Below are 19,431 nucleotides of genomic sequence, written 5' to 3' on the forward strand. Positions count from 1 at the left end.
AGACTTACTTTCCATCCATTTCCCGTAAGCTTCCTCAGTGTCAAAATCAGGACACTATGCAAGAAAAACTGACTGTAAATGTTATATTTGTGTCCGATGTAAACAACCAGCTGTCAAAACCGAAGGGTGCATGGATAAAAAAAACACGGTAAAACAAATTTACGCAAGTGATTTTTTTATATTGTTTAGGAACGAAAGTATTGTTTTTGTTTTTCTAAAAAATAAATCGAAGATACTGAAATTGCAGAATGGGCTACCAGTATCCTATTTTTAAGTAGTATTTGATTAAAATTGGAGGTGGATTTTTTGCGCTCATCCACTGATATGTTGCGGTTTTCACAACAATTGCTATACCTTCTTAGGAGAAAAAACAAAAGGGCAAAAAAATCAAATTTTCGTCATATCGCTTGGAATTTCTAATATACTAACACTAAACATTCTTTCCCCTGACGTTTGTTGATGGTGCACCCGTCCCCTATATTTAGAAGCGCCAAGCGTCGCATCCTTTTCGGATTCCGAAAATCTAAAAACCAAACTTTGCACTTACCCTTGAGCGTGTTCAGCAAGCAGACGGCCGTCAGAAGGCCGTGCAGGTCCATTATTACTGCGCACCGGCAGAGGCATAGAACGATGAAACTCCTCTGGCAGAAGTTTAGGCTAGGCAAGCGTTTTTGGCTCGTTTCGGTTTCCCTCTCAGGCCCTTGCCGTTGCTTGGCAGTCGGAACAGTTGCTCTGTTCCGTGTTCATGGCAACCAGTCGACACTAATAAACTCGCGATAATTCCTTAGCAGAGCGACGGTAATTACTACTGCCAAACTTTTACACCATTTACAGCGTCACCTAGTTTGCACAATCCCGAATAGTGTGAGCCCGCTAGATGATGAACTCTCTGAACTGTATTGTGATTGTGAATCGAAAGTTTTCGTTCCACAGCTAGATTTCCAATTACCGAAAGTCAGCAGTCGGTGCCTTTTACGCTCGACACCGGAAATTTTTCAATTTGATCCTACGAATGGAGAATAAACTAGACGGTCCCTCGACTATGACAACGAGTGGCACCAGTTATGCACCTAGCTTCGTGTATGTACAATTAATTATTTCACACTTTGGCAGTCCCAAGCTTTGTGTTGGCGAAAAACTACTCCCTCTTCGCGCTGCACTGGGCAATGAAAGCGCTCGCGACAATTATAGCGACAGTGCGGGGGAAATTTTGCCCAACAAACGCTAAAGGCGTCAACATAAAGTCGGTGGTTCAGGTGGCAGGGCGGGCGGGCGTTCTGGCGAGTGGGCGCAGACGGTGGCCTCTTTTGCGCAAAACTTTCGGCCGTTGATGTTGATGGAGTCACTTTAGTCGCGAAAGATGACGCTGGAAGAAGAGGAAAAGAAAAAAAAAAGAAAAGATAAAGATGTTGAAAACTTTTTCATTACTACAGCAGCAGTCTCTCGAGCAAAGGAACGAAATTGATTTTCTTCTGGCTTCGGTGGGAGGTATCGTGATGCAAAACTTGTTCTTTCCGAAAAAAGGAAACCGCTCGGTTCTAGGATGGCAGCAGCCGCGATGGATGAGAAGCAGCAAGTGCGAGTAATTTTGCATATTAATAATTAATTGGATAAAGAGCGAGCGAGGTTTTATGTCGGCAGATGCTACACGCATTTCATGATACACAATGTCCGATTATGTTGTACTAAAAATGAAGCATGCATATTTATTTCTTTTATATGTGTGGCTATGGATAGTTAAAAAATCTCTTGTATAATGTAACCAACTAATTCCATTCTATAATATTTACTTTATTGATTTACATTAAGTTTTTCTACTATATAGCTTAGAGAACTGATAATTAGTAATAATTAGTAACAAACATACAGTAAAAAATTTTTTGAACGAAAAAAAATCGAAGTAAACACAAAAATTTAAATTACAAATATTGAGATCCATAGATAAATATTAATTTGACGAGCTTTAACTACTTACTATAGCAGGTATTAGACGAAGCAAATTTTCGCTATTTTTGGTACGGATTTTATTTTATTTTATTTTTTTTGTTCATCTATAATTTATTTGACACGGCACAAATACAATTTAATGTTTAACGGCGCCAATTATATCTGGTAGCTTACTTTCTAAAGTATCTTAATAACTAAAAGCAAATTTTTTATCCTCGCTGCCGATTACGAGCTGAAACTAAATGTAACTTGAAGCTATAATATTTTGCATTAAAAGCACTGGTTTACTGTATGATGGTTTTCATTGCCATAGGTAAGCACATGTTCCGCTGCTGGGCCAAGATATTACGGACTGGCATATTGGGTTGTCTCCCTCGGGCCTTGAGAGTATCGTGCGGGTCTGATTGCTGTTTCCGGATCCGGGGTCTTAACGTGTTCTTGTCGTTAGGCTGGATGCAGGCGGAAGGGGGTAGGACTAAACTGGGGCGTGGATGGATTTCAGGAAAACGTATATGAGGGACATGTAGGATAGGTCACGGCTCGCCAAGACATCACGAACTGGAACAGCCGACTGCCTACCTTCGGCCTGCAGGGAAGCCATTAATTTAGACCTGGCGTTACGGTGTACAGGGCATGACCAAAAAACGTGCTCTATGTCGTGATAACCTTCACCACAGGCACAGATACCACTTTCCCCGAGCCCAACACGACGGAGATGCGCGTCAAATCTATAGTGATTGGACATAAGCCGGGACATCACGCAAATGAAATCCCGACCTACATCCAACCCCTCGAACCACGGGTTCGTCGACACCTTGGGGATTATGGAATGTAACCACCTTCCCAGTTCCCCTCTGGTCCAAGCATTTTGCCAACTGATGATCGTATTCTGACGTACAAATGAGAAAAATTCATTAAAGGCAATTGGTCTTTCATAAATTCCACCGTTTGTTGCGCCCACCTTAGCCAAAGAGTCCGCTTTCTCATTGCCCGGTATCGAGCAGTGAGAAGGGACCCACGCTAAGGTAATCTGATACAATTTTTCGGATAAAGCACTCAGATGTTCCCGAATTTTCCACAGGAAATACGGAGAGTGCTTAACATCTTTCATCGATCGGAGAGCCTCAATGGAGCTGAGACTGTCCGTAAAGATGAAATAATGGTCCGTGGGCATTTTTTCGATAATCCCTAGGGTGTACTGAATTGCAGCCAATTCTGCGACGTAAACAGAAGCAGGATTATCAAGCTTATGGGAGACGGTTAAATTGTTATTGAAAATACCGAAGCCAGTGGACCCATCAAGAAGTGATCCGTCAGTGTAGAACATATTGTCGCAGTTGATGTTTCGATATTTATTGGAAAAAATTTTGGGGATCTGCTGCACGCGTAAATGATCCGGGATTCCACGAGTTTCTTCTATCATGGATGTATCGAAAAACACAGTAGAACCAGAAGTATTTGATAAGTCGACACGATTTGGAATATTCGAAGAAGGGTTAATATTATGGGACATGTGATTGAAATACAATGTCATAAAACGGGTTTGAGAATTAAGTTCGATTAACCTTTCAAAATTTTCAATCACAGGACGGTTCAAGACCTCACATTTGATAAGAATACGAGATGACAGGCTCCAGAAGCGGTTTTCAATGGTAGTACTCCAGCTAAGACCTCCAAACTCATCGTATGGGTCGACTGCATGCAACCCAAGGCGATACGCAAACAACGATATTGTATTCGCTCCAGTTTGATCAAATGTGTGTTTGCTGCGGAGCGGAAGCAGAAACACCCGTACTCAATAACAGACAGTATCGTTGTTTGGTAAAGCCTTATAAGGTCTCCTGGGTGGGCTCCCCACCATCGTCCGGTTATTGTACGAAGAAAATTCACTCTTTGTTGACATTTTTTCATCAGATACCTAACGTGACAACCCCAGGTGCCTTTAGAGTCGAACCAGACACCAAGATATTTGTGTACCAAAACCTGAGAAATCGTTTTACCCATTAACTGTGTTTGAAGCTGAGCAGGTTCATGCTTCCTAGAAAACAACTACTATCTCAGTCTTCTCCGGAGAGAATTCGATACCTAGCTGTAAAGCCCAAGCAGACAAATTGTCCAAGGTATCTTGCAATGGTCCTTGCAAATCGGCAGCTTTGGCTCCTGTAACAGAGATTACACTGTCGTCTGCAAGTTGTCTTATCGTGCATGAATTTGCCAGACATTCGTCGATGTCATTTACATAAAAGTTGTAAAGAAGGGGGCTTAAACATGAGCCCTGGGGAAGACCCATGTAGCTAATGCGAAAAGTTGCTTAATCGCCGTGCGTAAAATGCATGTGCTTTTCGGACAGCAAATTGTGCAAAAAATTGTTCAAAATTGGCTTCTTCTTTTTCCTCCTTTGTGTTGAGATTCTCGTCCACTGCTGTAGCACAAATCACTTAGCAGCCAAATCGGCTTACGCACCAGCAAACAGCCACGATGCGAAACAGTTGCACAAAGGCGGGCGACCTTGAACCTTCACTCGACCAGGCAAACAATGCCAACACTTGCTCGCGCGTCTTTTGTTTTATATTCTATCGGAGCGATCACCAAACACGTCCTATACTGATGCGTGTTCGGCACAGAATGGATTTTATTTTGTGCAAATAAAATTCGTACCAAAAATAGCAAATGTTTGCTCCTTTGCTGTGTCATTTGGGGAGGGGGGGGGGATTTCAATCTCGCAAGGGATGTTGCGCTTCCTCGCTTTATGTACGTCCGTCTTGTTGGATCCCATTAGCAGTAGCACTAGCGGATGCGGCGAATGGTTACTGTTGAATCTTCACACATCTCCGGATCCGTTTCGACCGGTTGTCGTCTCGGTCCCGCTGCCAGACTAGCATTGTACAATACATATACTCTATCGGGCACGGAACTGTCGAAACCGAGCATGAATTTTGCAGCAACATGGTTGTGAATACATTTATCTATTACCCGTCATTGACGAAGTGGCTTATGGTGTATCAAGTATTTATAACACTTCGAGTTTATATGATTCTTTGTCGGGAGAGTTCTGCACCCAACCGAGCAAAATGTTATAGCTTTTCGATAAGTTCGAAATTTACTGGCTTTAGTTTGTGTATATCAAGAACGTTAGTGTTCAGGTTAAATTTATGGTCTGTCGAAAAAAATTCCATGTGTAATGTAAATCAGTTACAAAATGTGCGGTTAATAGAGCGCAAGCCATTATGACGCGGAACGAAACGACAGAGCAGCGACTGTGTGAAGCAAGCTTACTTCTAATGCATTGGGACTCTTCTGCCGTTTGTGCTCTCCTAGGAGGCTAGCTCTTGTGATACAGTAGCACTGACTTGATAGAATAAAACTACTTTGTGGAGTAGAAATGACTAGTGAATCGAGCTTGCATTTGGCGAATGTAATTTAAACCCTTTTGCAGTCGTTTCAACCAAAAGGAAGAGTATGCATATTACTAGCTGCTCTGCTAGTGAAATATGTAGCTGCATTTGCAATAAATATTGGTAGTTTTATTTGAATCAAATTTGATCAATAAATTGGAATTCAAGGATCAAGACTACGCTTGTGTTGAAGATAATACAACTTTCTTTCGAGGTTAGAATTTACATCGATGCGGACGTCAGCCAAGCAAGACATAAACAATGCAACACTGAAATTTATTTTCGACAAAACTGCTCACTCGGGACTGAACCAAATTAACAATATTAATGAGTTAAATTAAAATTGTGAAATTAGACGTTTCATACGGTAGATTTTTGGCAGCATTCTCTCGAGTAATCTTTACAGCATTTTTTGAAGACTGTTTTGCTCTTCACCAGGAGTGGTTCTGCAAGATATCATCACCCTCCGTGAACTTCTCAAAAATACGGGAACGTTTTTTCACAACTTGAATCTTGAATCCGATTTATAACACAAAGTTCTCGAAACTTTGCAGCTACAGAATAACGTCAATTGGATGAAGCTAGTCGAATCTATCGTGGATACAATCGCTTTCTGTATAAACGTCATGTAAGGCTAAAACAAAATGATCTCCGACACAATCCTAGAAGATTCTGGAGTTTTGTGAGCGCAAAACGCAAGGAGAGTGGCCTTTCCACAATTTTGCATTTAGGAGAAGTTTCAGCCAACTTTACACAAAGAAAGTACGATCTTTTTGCCTTTTGCCTTCATGTTTCTCAGACATGGCTGGACCGATTTTCATAAAATCAATGTCATATAGAAGGTCTTTTTTTTAAGGTGGCGGGGAAATCACCTGAGAAGAGAACTACCTGGAGACTGGTAAATAGCTACCACTGGCGTGTTGGTGGTTCCAGGCCACGTTCCAGATATCCGGGTCGTCGCACATCCTCCGGACTAGATTGTCCGGAGTAGTGCCAGGCCCGCTCACAGCCATCATGTCGCTCCTCGCTCTTACGAAACGGGGACATACGAAGAAGACATGTACAGCAGTCTCCTCCACCTCCACGCACTCGGAACACATGGGAGACCCCGCGTGTCCGAACCTGTGCAGATATTGTCTGAAGCAACCATGGCCTGACAGGATCTGTGTCAGGTAGAAGTCCACTTCACCATGTCGCCTCCCGACCCAGCCGGATATCTCCGGAATAAGTCGGTGCGTCCATCTGCCCTTTGTGGAGTTAGACCATTCCCGCTGCCAGCGGAGCAACGAGAATGACCTTCTGGTACCTCGTATGCCCCTTGTGTCACGTTGGTCGAAACACTCTCTGTCCTCCTTGATGGCGATGCTGATAGGCATCATGCCGGACAAGACACAGATTGCATCATATGACACCGTACGATACGCACTCGCAACTCTCAGGCACATGAGCCTGTAGGTACTTTCCAGTTTACCGAGGTAACTGTTAATACCTAGCGCTTTGGACCACACTGGCCCACCATACCTAAGTATGGACGAAACCACGCTGGTAAGAAGTCTGCCATAAACCGGTGAGCTATTTGACATCATACGAGATAGTGCTGCAATAGCCGATAAGGCATAGTCGACGTGACTCCCGAACGTGAGCTTATCGTCAACCATAACCCCCAAGAGCTTCAGAGATCGCTTTGAGGTGACGGTGCAGTCTCCGACTCTGACCGCCGCCTGTTGCTCTGATTTGCGGATATTCACAACCGTAACCTCCGTCTTATGATGCGCTTGCTCCAGTTTCCTGGAGCACATCCAGTCCTCGACCTTGCGTATACAGTGCGCGACCATCAACTTGACCTCCTCGATCGACTCGCCGTAAACCTCCAGCGTTATGTCGTCTGCAAAGCCGACGATCACAACCCCTACAGGGAACATGAGTCTCAACACCCCGTCGTTCATGACATTCCACAACACCGGACCCAGGATGGAACCTTGCGGAACTCCTGCGGTAATTGGGATGCACTCCTGGCCTTCCTCAGTGTTGTAAACGAGTACTCGATTCTGGAAGTAATTTTCCAGAATCCTGTACAGCGACACCGGTACATGGATGCTCCTGAGCGCGAGCGCTATGGAGCCCAACTGGCGATATTGAACGCTTTCTTCACGTCGAGCGTGACGATTGCGCAATAGCGTATTTCTCTTCTCTTGCGCTGGAGTGCTACCTCCGTCGTCTTGGTGATTGAGGAGATGGCATTAAGCGTGGACCTGCCTTTCCGGAAGCCGAACTGGTTATTTGCCAGACCGTGTACACCCTCTGCGTACCTCACCAGTTTGTTGAAGATAATCCTCTCAAGCACCTTGCCCGCGGTGTCCAGCAGGCAGATGGGCCTATATGCCGATGGGTCCCCTGGCGGTTTCCCAGCTTTCGGAAGTAAGACCAGTCTCTGCCGCTTCCACCTATCCGGAAAGAGACAGTCATCCAGGCACCTCTGCATAACTGCCCTGAACAGCCCAGGGGTCGTTTTTATCGCCAGCCTGATTGCCAGGTTAGGGATACCATCCGGTCCCGGTGCCTTGCTCACCTTTAGGGATTTGGCGATCACGATGAGTTCCTCATTCGTGACCCTTGCCTCCTCCTCAGCCTCGACACGGCTGTCGTCGCTCACGGATTGGATGTTCGGCAGGCTAACCGACCATCCCTGGTCTGTGTCTGAGATACTGGAATGTTGGACGTGAGACTCGACCACCGGAGGCCAAGGGTTTGGCTCGTGGCGCGGAAAGAGTTCCTCAATGATACGCTCCAGCATCCTCTGCAGGCGCGATCGCTCTGCAGGCGCCATCGCGCCTTTAGTCTTGGCCATTACGATCTTGTAGGCGTCGCCCCACGGATTTGTATTGGCACTCGCACATAGCCTATCGAAACAGGCCCTCTTGCTGGCCTTAATCGCACTCTTTAGCATCGATCTTGCAGAACCGAACGCTGCGTGACGCTCTGCCCTCTATTCTTCGTTTCGCGCACGCTCCGTCTTGCACGGAGGCACGCACTGCGAAGGTCAGCTAACGCGTCCGTCCCCCAGTAAACCGGTGGCTTCCCATTCCTAGGTTGGCGAGTCCTAGGCATGGTAGCGTCGCACGCCCGTGATAGCGTAGGAACTAGTGAGTCAGCAGTCGGGCGGAGCCAACTGCCCCCCTCGCGCTCCCTACTCGGCATCGAAGTGCAATGTCTTCCATCCGCGAACGGTCGGAGTGTTGGATCTACCCGTCGCTTGCTGTTTTTCGTTGTTGTCTACACTATAGCAGACCGGTTGGTGGTCGCTATTAGTGTAGCCATCGTCTATCCTCCAGTTTTTGATCAGTCCTGGGCTGAAGAACGTCATGTCAATAATCGACTCCGCACCATTTCTGCTGTACGTACTTTTGTTCCCAACGTTGGCCAGATCTAGGTTGAGCTTTGCCAAAGCCTCCAACAAGATCTGACCCCTCAGGTTCGTTAAGCGACTTCCCCACTCGACAGCCCAAGCGTTGAAGTCGCCTGCCACCACCAACGGCGTTAGGCCCCTCAGCTCCATGGATAACAGGTCGACCATCTGGGTGAACCTCTCGGTAGACCAACGCGGTGGAGCACAGCAACTGCAGTAGAACACTCCGTTCACCTTGGCAACTACATAGCCTTCTTCTGTGGTTGGGACAACCTTCTGAACCGGGTACATGCTCGTCGAACATATGGCCGCCATACTGGACTTATCCACAACCCAGTTGCCGTTTCCGGGAGGGATGCGGTAGGGGTCCGATATGATGGCGATGTCTGACAACGACTCAGTGGCTGCTTGGTGTAGCAGCTGCTGGGCCGCGAAGCAATGGTTCAGGTTTAGTTGCGTCACCCTTACGCCCGTGTTTTCGCAGTCAGCTTACCGGCTGGGCACCTGGGGCCTCCCATAGAGTGTTTGGCGTCCCGTTTCCCGGAACATACCATACACTTGGGAGACTCCCCGCAGTCCTTCGCATTATGTCCTGCACCACCACATCGCCGGCACAACTGGCTCCTATCGGGCCCCTTTGCAGGTTCAGGACTTATGTCCTCCCTCAAAGCATCGGAAGCAAATGTCCGGTTGCTGTAGTATGCTCAGAGGGCATACAGACCAGCCGACCTTCAACATACTTTCTTTCAGGGCCAGGTTAGCGTCCGCCGACGGTAGTCGGAAGGTAGCTACCTGGGTCCCCGCCGGACCTTTGCGGAGGCGGATCGACTCCTTAGTCACCTCCATCCCGCACTTCGCTTTGAGGGCTTGTGCAATGTCGCACCCCTCGGTGATTTCATCCAGGTTTTTAAGCTGGAGTGTCACCTCTGGGGTGAGTGCCCGCACTTGCACCTCCTTCCCTAGGACCTTTTCCGCTACCGTTTTGTAGGCAGCTCCCTTGTTTTTGGCGTCTGTCCGGAGCTCCAGTATCATCTCGCCAGTGCGAGATCGGCGGATTCTCCGCCCATCCGCTCCCAGATCCTTGAGCTGGGTTTTTTCCCTCATCTTCTTCAAGACTTCTGAGTACTTGGACCCGTCCGTCTTGAAAATGAGGGCATCCTCCCTACTCCGCGTCTTTTTTACCTTTTCTGGTCCTCTGACCGCTCCGCCATCTTGGCGCGTCGCACCTTCCCGACGCTTTCTACCCTCTACGGTAGTCCAAGGGTTGCCCGTAGCCTCCACCTGTGCCGGTTACCCGGTGAACCTTGAACCGGTTGGTGTATTCTCCCGTAAAAGTAGTACAACCAACCGTTTCTTGGTGTTCCCGGGGGCCGCTTCCCTCGGGGACTGCCTCGTTCGCTCAGCGACTTGCCCCGTAGAGTAGACCGCAGCGAACGGGGGGCGTCTGTCTGCACCTCTTTGGATGCAGTCGCCTTACTGCCGCTTTCTCGGCCGCCTTCACCCGAACAACGATTTCTTCGTGCTCCTTTCTGGCTTCATCAATGGAGCTCCGAAGCAGGAGGAGGCTCTGCTTCAGGTCACCAGCGATATTCCGCCTAGTCGCCGCGAACTCGATTATGGCGTCGAGTTGTTCGGACAACGCCGCCACTCTTGACCGCGTGTCCATGCATCTTTCGACGGCCTTGACTAGCAAGGGACCGTCTACTGAAATGTCTGGTGTGGACACGGACGGATTCGCCGTTTTTTCACCTCCAGGCTTCGCCGCATCCGCCTCCGCCTTTTTCTGCGGAGACCGCTGGATGCCACCTCGTGCGAAAGGATTCGGTAACCCCTCCGCACCCGTCTGTTTTTGTTTTTGTGAGCTCATTGTAGTTAAGTGGGTCCCCCTTCCAGCCGCTATCCTTGTCCATGGTGGAGTAGTCGCCTATGTGATCCCCTGGTGGACTATGCCGAAGCAGTGAGGTCATGGCTAGGGTAAGCAGTCAAAGCGCCTTATGAGCAACTATGTCTCCACCGACCGGCGCAAGTCAGGAACAACCATTTGATCCTACTCCTGCCTGATTCCCACTAGAAAATAGACTCGGGACGTACTGAAAGTCCTGCCAGGTTTTATGGGACGGAGACCCTTGCACCGGTTACCACCTCGCCATTTCATGTCGTTCTCACACGACTTTACTAAGGGAGCTCGATGCAGGTGCCAGCCCGAGAACGCAATACCATTTCCATTATCCGTTCACTAAGCTGCCAGTTGCCATAATCGGGACCTTACTGGCATCAGTCTCAATGGGCGGTTTAGTGCCTTTGGGTGATGGGAGCGGCTCTATTCGCTCCGTCAGAGGTGCTTCCGGGTACTTGTGGCTTTTGCGAGGAGTCGACTGTCCCTGGTTCGACAGGCGACCTCCCGCTGCTGGTCCGGGACTGTTAGGTACTGTCAGTGGTCACACCTGTATTGTGCGCCGTCGACGATCGCCACACGTCGACCCGTGGTGGCATGCAGCTCTGCCATATGGAAGGTCTAGTGGCCCCATAAGACCCTATTGATTTTTTTGCAATCGGACTATTACTTTCTCTGTTATGTTTAAAAATGTGAAATCCAGCTATGAGAAGAAACATATTCCGAAGACTACTTAAACTCTCTCACTTTTCCCAGAGATGGCTAGTCCGATATTCATGAAATTAACTGCAAATCAAAGGCCTAGCTGCCTTCAGATACAGCGTGCTTAGTTAGTTCTCCTGATAACAGCAAACGTATTGAAGTCTTAACTTGGCTGCTTTGGCGCTTGTCTCCGGTGCTATATTTACGATATGCCTGTGAATGGATTACAACTGACACAAAACTAATGCACTTTGCGCACAATATTCGATCGTATACAAACAAACAGTATACAACGCTGTTTGTCCCCTTTTTCAATTTTTTTCATTCTCTAAAATACGTCGCGCCGAGTTGGCATTTGCGCGTTAGTCTTCGTAGGAGGTGTTCTGCCTAATATCCAAACTGTTCTTCTTCTGAAGTAAATGAGAAAGAAGTCATAATTCGATTAAGCAATATTTCATAGAATATGCTGTTTTGTTTGGACGACGTAGTGAGTACTCTACCTATAGCTGTGCTCTAGCCACCTTCAAAATTATTGTTACAAGCGTCACGCGGTAACAACGAAGATCAGTGTTTGTAGTTTCCAAACCCGTAGCACTTTATTTGTTGCGAAGTTTTAAGCGCTTTAATTTCCTGTAGATACAAGTTTTGTTTAGATGTAGGATGTGTAGTTATAATGATTTATTTTTACGTTTAGTTTAAACTCAATCTTCTTCTAATAATCTGCTATCTGCACTCGCCACAATTTCGACCTAGATTAGTTTTAAAAAATTAATTAGGTTTAAGTTTTAAGTAATATATAATTAAGCCTTTTACCTCACGTTTTCAAATCACTAACAACTTGTACCACCACCCTATATGTATTTATTTGGGTTTAATTAGTCTTAAGTTCAAAGTTTAGCTAAGTATAATATACTACCACGTTTTCAACTTTATATCATATAACTTTATCTCATAAAAATTGCCAAATCACTCCGCTGACGTATCTGACTTCCGCTGTCTAACCAGTCGCTGTCACCACAGTATATCACCGCCGAGATATATACTTCCGTTCTTCTCATACTTAGTGCGCGCTAGTTACGATTCCGAGGGGTGCACATTTGACAATTATTTTCGCATGACTGAAGGCAACATAGCAACGCTTCTCTTCAAGGTTATCAACCATTTAGTAAAAAGTGGAATTTAAAGAGAATTATTACTAAAATTTTCCGCTTCACACCATCGGATTGATAGAACCCAATCGGCTGTATTCTAAAACATTTTTCTCATAACCAGCTACCAACCAACGTCAGCACAAACAGAAGTTTCGCCCAGTCGCATATCAGTAATATGCAACACGCAACAGTGAGAATTCCATTAGTGAGGTTTCACTGGTAGCCAACATGCATATTATTTATTTTTCGTACATTCGTATTGGGAAGCTGGGACAAACTGTGAGAACTCGAAATAGAGGCGGAGCCAGTCTTGGTATCTGCTTGCAGCACACTCGACCATTTCGTTTAATTTCTCGTCATTTCAGATTCCCCTTTGCATGACGTGCGAAACCCTAAATTTCAGTCTAAATCAGCCAATCTTACCCCAGCTTAGTCGACATTGAAATAAAAGAACGATTTGACTTTCAAAACAATTTTTTGTTCTGTTCGTTCGAGTGCACAACGACACGCCCACCGGAAGTATAACTCTTAGTAGTCACGCCTAAAAGCATGCACAGCAAATCAATACTTTTATTTTGATGCTGCTGTTGCCTTGAAAACTGATCTACGCCCAGCAAAGCACAAGTTGTTGTATTTGAAATTGTGTAGGCATTCATATTACATTCATTTGGACGGATGACCTTTTGGATGACCTTTTCAAATGTTAGCCTATTAAGATAAAATTTCAAGAATAGTAAATCCTACACATCTACAATCTTTCGTGAATTCTGAGGAGGTGAAGCCAGCTCCTCGGTCAAAAGACGTGGAATTCTTCTGTGGAGATATTTCTAAATATTTTGCAAAACTTTTTTGATATACCTAAGGACAACGTTAGATCAAAATGTTGTCTAAAATCATCTGCTTCAAGGTTTCGATAACATTTACTGCACCTTCGGAAACTGCGCGTGCGTTGGTTGCAAAGTTTGTCGAGTAACAGAAAATTTTTTCGAGGGAAGCTAGCCACTAGACTTGCTGAACTGTATTGTTTCAAGTTCATTCCTGCTATCATATAAAGATCCGGGAACAATAATTGGAAAATTTCGCAGCCCAATCGGTGGAATATCGTTTGTTATTCGATTAGCACACAAACCACACTCCTGGGATGTGAAGTTCATTGCTGGAGGCACCGCAACAAAACGACCACCGAGTCTCGGAACTCAGTTTCAAAAGCATTTCGAGCAACACCATATTGTGGGGAACATGAATGACGAAATGGGCTCAGGGTCTATTTGGAATGGCGGCGAACCATTCATCCTGCTTCCTGGCCAAGTTTTGTTTCGAAACTCAATTTCCCAGGAACTTTCGCCTGCCTTCGCTCGTTATTTAAACATTTTTGCAGCAACGTTCTGCTCGGTGGCGGTAGAAGCGGAAGCAGCCTGATGTTTGCTGCTTCCCGTGGGGGTGGCGGTGTGGGCGGTGAATAGCGAGAGGGAGAGAGCGACCGTTTCGGAGTTGAAATTTTGCAGTTGTGTAAATTTGATCAAAGTTGGATTGAAAAGTAGAGCTAATGTTTGCACTGCAACAGCAACTCTTTCGCTTTGCTTTGCTTCACTCGGTTTCCATCTCTGTCAGTTCCAAGAAGGGGAGGCTCGACGACTGACTTTATTAGGGGAGGCTCGACGACTGACTTTATTCTTCCAGGAAGGAAGATTGAAACTATGTGCCTTCACCGAGGAAAAATCTTCAAAGTAACTTTATCGTGAGATACAGGTTCGTTCGGAGCCGAAATTTGCATAACCCAGATGGAAGTGAATTTTTGGTTTAATTAGATCATCAACGGAACGCTTTCTCTAGACAAAATAAAGGTACCGTACACTGATGGTCAATGTTCCGTAGTTTTTCCATGCTTATATGGAATGTACAATTATAACTTACTTGTGTAGTGAGTTTTATATCTTTTAGGAACACAATGTAAATAACTCTCCTGAATTTGAATTAAAATTCCTATGAATAAACTTATCAAGTATCAGAACATATCATGCAAAACACTTCACTACTGACATAGCTTTTTTTTTCGAACATGTCCCAAAGACAATCATTCAGGGCTGTCGAAAAGACTAATGCTTGCCGTATCAATCATAAATTTATTTGATTTAATTTATTTCCATTTCGTATCGTATACACCCAGAAAGCACACATCAAATCAAAAAAAAAAACACCAGCTATTCTCATCGACAGAAGCTGGGAAAAATATTAATTGAATCGTGAGCAAATTGAGATATTTTGCTTCGCATCACGTTCTCTAAACATTTTCCAACTGAGTGAAGTAGACACCACTTCCCACTTTCCCACGTTCGTACCTGTAGCTATCGAACGTTTCACAGCGTCCGCGCTACCATCCTGGAGCGGAACGTCCCCGGCATTGTTGACTCAGTTTGTATTGTACAAACAGAGAAGACGCACTGAACGAACGAAAAAAGATGGAAAATCGATAGGAAAATATTGAAAATGTAAACTAATCCGATAATAAGACTAGAACACGGCTCTGCTCTCAGCAGGACGATATCGGCAGCGGCAGGCATGGTGTGGCAGTAGGATGCTGGGCAATCAATTGATTGCGGTAGATTTGATGGAATTTAGACGCGAAAATTTTTTCCGCTCTGTAAACCCTCAAGCCCACAGTAATAAATAATCCATTAAAGTTGCTCCTGCGAAACGAAAAAATAAAAAACAACATCGCGTCGGCGAAATTTACAATAGCCAAAAACACTCCATTATATTAGGTAATCGTTGTCTTTAGCCGAGTGGATCCCACTCCCGTGCCGCCTCACTGGATCTTGGCATTGCGTAAAAAGACATCAACAGGCAGTTGGCAGCCTGTGTATACATATATTTTCTGCCCTGTGGTGGGAAACACAAATATCTGGGAGGAACAAGATTTTTATGATAATACTTGCCTGTTTGGTTGCGCGCTGGGAGAACAAATTTCCGCAAAATCAATAACAAGGGATTATGTGAACGCGTTGATTAAGTTGAATGGAATTAGGAACCAGTTGCTGGCACTGAAAATGTTGGTGTCAACTCGATTAGTGGAAAACTGGAAATGTTTTATACCCTGCTTTAACCAATGCGATTATGTTTCAGTCTGTGTTATTGAAAAATGTTATCATTTGGTACATTTTCGTGCTTTTTCTTTCGAATTTTTTTTCCTTCTACAAAACAAATCTAAATAAACCTCAACTTCACTAAGCGCATCTTTTCGATTCAACATCTTTTTCTAATATATTGAGCATTTTCGGTCAGAATGACCCGAAAGTATGTTTTTTCTTGTCTGAATGGAACCGTGTCGTCGAAAGCTAAGCTATTTTAAACAGGTGGGGAAATTTTGTAAATTGAGAAGAAAATTCTAAAACTGGTACTGGTATACATGTTTTTCGAACTTTCAAGAAAACGTATTGTAAATAAGCACTGGATAATTATTGATTGGGGTTGAGAAATGTGAGCAATTTCATGAAAAAATGTCCCAATTTTATAATATATGATGATTGTCATTTTTGATTTGGCTGAAACTTTGCACAGACATTCTAATGTGCTGAGAATATCATTTTGTGTTTCTGGTTTTTTTGTATCACAACAAATGACTCAAAAGGGCTTATGTAAAAAGTGTATTGATAAATAGAAATATTTCTAGAACCAGAATGGTTCGTATAATCGGTATGACGTCACTGGCTATTTTTTAGATAATAATTTTGTCTTTTTGAAAAATTAAACACCGCAATTTTTTTTTCTTTTCCAACAGTATAAATAAGATATCGATAAGATAAGATTTTTCCTGAAAAACTACATACTGTAAACTTAACAACGATGGTTAACTGAAAGAAATACAAAATAGAGAATAATATCCAAAAATTTTGTCTCCAATTTTTCTCACAGTGTCTTCTTTCTCTGGGACGACAAAATTACTGTCTACAGTTTTACTGAAGACACTGTACCGAGCAAACAAAGCGTTTTAGCTCCAAAAATATTATAATCATTAGTAGATACGCCGGTCAATCCAGAAGTTTTTCCTGAGCCGACTAACAGTCGAAATACGTATGTACCGAAAGACGTTTCTGCGAACGTATAAGTTTGATATATCAATTTCTTTTTTTATACGGTTTTTATGTGCAGTTTTTTACGAGTCTTTTTTACAGGGAGTTCGAAATTTACGCGGTTTTTTTACCCGGCTTCGGAATTTACGCGGATTTTTGAATTTACGCGATTTATACGCGGGTTTTTCAGAAAAGTAGGTTTTACGCGGTATGTTTTTATTGGTATTTCATTATCAAATCCAGCTACTGATTACTCACTGATTTGGCCTAATCTTTTAATATTTTTTCATGATATTCAGCTCGAATCGCATGTGGAAATAACACTGCTATTGATTCTGTTTTGAAAGAATTTAGCATAATATTTTTAAAAACGCTTAGAAAATGAAGTTTTATTTTCGCGGATCGCGGAATTTATGCGGTTTTGCGCGCTACGTACCCACCGCGTAAAAAAGACTTTAAGGTTTGTACTTTTTAAATTGATAAAAGAATTTAACAAAAACTTTTCAATTTTTATCGATATCTGTGCAAGGTTTCAGCCAAATGAAAAATCTATACCTATAAAAATGCAGTCCGGTCTGTCTGTCTGTCTGATCCATATAGGCTCGGAAACTATCGAACCAATCGACGTGAAAATTTGTTTGTAGAAGTTTTAAAGGCCGAGAAAGGTTCCTCTGATGGTTTGAGACCCCTCCCTCTTCTGGAAGGGAGGGGTCCCATACAAACGAAAAACAAATTTCTGCACATCTCAAAAACTAATCAAGCAAATGGAACCAAATTTTGTAGGTGGATGTTTCTAGGGGTAACAAATATATCCATAATGGTTTGACACCCCTCCCTCTTCTGTGAGGGAAGGGTCCCATACAAATGAAACACGAATTTCGCACAGCTCGAGAACCTATCAACCAAACACAACCAAATTTGGCATGTGAATGTTTTTAGAGGTAACAAATATGTCCATAATGGTGTGACTCCTCTCCCTCTTCTGTGAGGGAAGGGTTCCATACAAATGAAACACAAATTTCTGCTTATCTCGAGAACTAACCAACTAAATGGAACCAAATTTGGCAGGTGAATGTTTTTAGGGGTAACAAATATATCCATAATGGTTTGACACCCCTCCCTTTTCTATAAGAGAGGGGTCGCATACAAATTAAACTAAAATTTCACACAGCTCGAGAACCAATCAAGCAAATGTAACCAAATTTTGCAAGTGAATGTTTTTAGGTGTAACAAACATGTCCATAACGTTTCGACACCCTTTCTTTTTCTGGCATGTCTCCAAATACCATTTCGAAATCTAAGATGGCGACTTCCGGTTTCTGAAAAACAGCGGCAAATGACTAAATACCACCCAATATGGGTACTTTTGGAATTGTTATGACGCACTGAAGCCTCAAATCGACCTCAGACAACATTTCGAATTGTAAGACAGCGACTTCCGGTGTCTGGAAAACAGCCGAAAATGACCAAATACCACCTAATATGGGTGTTTCTTAAACCAGAATGACGCACACAGGACAGAAATTGTCTCCAAATGCCGTTTTGAAATCTAAGATGGTGACTTCCGATTTCCGAAAAACAGCGGTAAATGATCAATAACCACCCAATATGGGTATTTCCGGAATTGTTATGACGCACCGAAGCCACAAATCTACCTCAGACAACTTTTTGAATTGTAAGATGGCGAATTCCGGTGTCTGGAAAACAGTCTAAAATGACCAAATACCACTCAGTATGAGTATTTCTTTAACCAGAATGACGCTCAGATGCCAAAAACCGTCCCCCAATGCCATTTTGAAATCCAAGATGGCGACTTCCGGTTTCTGGAAAACAGCGGCGAATGATCAAATACCACCCAATATGGGTATTTCCGGAATTGTTATGACGCACTGAAGCCACAAATCGACCTCAGACAACATTTTGAATTGTAAGATGGCAACTTCAGGTGTCTGGAAAACAGCCGAACATGACCAAATACCACACAATATTAGCGTTTCTTTAATCAGATTGACGCACGGAGGCCAAAAATTGTTCCCAAATGCCATTTCGAAATCCAAGATGGCGACTTCCGGTTTCCGAAAAACAGCAGCAAATGAACAAATACCACCCAATATGCGTATTTACGGAATTGTTATGATGCACTGAAGCTACAAATCGACCTATCAACCTCAGACAACATTTTGAATTGTAAGATGGCGACTTCCGGTGTCTGGAAAACAGCCGAAAATGACCAAATACCACCCAATATGAGTGTTCCTTCAACCAGATTGACGCCCAGAGGCCAAAAATTGTCTCCTAATGCCATTTCATTTTGAAATTCAAGATGGCGTCTTCCGGTTTCTGAAAAACAGCGGCAAATGACCAAATACCACCCAATATGGGTATATCCGGGATTGTTATGATGCACTGAAGCCACAAATCGACCTAAGACAACATTTTGAAATATAAAATGTCGTTTTCCGGTGTCTGGAAAACAGCCGAAAATGACCTAATACCACCCAATATGGGTGTTTCTTTAACCAGAATGCACTCAGAGGCCAAAAACTGTCTCCTAATGCCATTTTGAAATCCAAGATGGCGACTCACACTGTTTCCAAAGCAGCAAAAACGTGATAGAAATTGTTTTGACCCAGAAAAAATGATTTTAGAGATGTAGTGTCTTCGGAGTAGAGGTTCCATTAATTATTCTCCATGTTATAGAAGTTGCGATTTTGTGAATAATCCACCTAAAAGTGAGTTAGTTATGTGGTAAAAAAAGATTTTAAGGGGCATTCTGTAGAAAACTCCCACAAAAGTCCATTTTAATAGGGGGGGAAGTATGGTATCTTCAGCAAAGTCATTTCTTATAAAATTTGCCACAACTTTG

At 43.9% G+C, this 19,431-nt stretch overlaps 1 protein-coding gene across 7 annotated transcripts in view; it reads right to left on the bottom strand.

Annotated features, from left to right (window-relative positions):
• Positions 1-19,431, bottom strand: part of LOC129725998 (cell adhesion molecule Dscam2) — a 300,505-nt gene that overhangs the window by 207,773 nt on the left and 73,301 nt on the right. For all 7 annotated transcript variants that reach the window (XM_055682511.1, XM_055682509.1, XM_055682508.1 and 4 more), the window contains exon 2: positions 548-1,366. In XM_055682511.1, coding sequence (XP_055538486.1) covers positions 548-599 — 52 coding nt within the window. In that variant the 5' untranslated portion in view covers positions 600-1,366. The remainder of the gene's footprint in view (positions 1-547; positions 1,367-19,431) is intronic.

The sequence above is a fragment of the Wyeomyia smithii genome, chromosome 2, assembly GCF_029784165.1.
Source record: "Wyeomyia smithii strain HCP4-BCI-WySm-NY-G18 chromosome 2, ASM2978416v1, whole genome shotgun sequence".
Classification (NCBI taxonomy): domain Eukaryota; kingdom Metazoa; phylum Arthropoda; class Insecta; order Diptera; family Culicidae; genus Wyeomyia; species Wyeomyia smithii.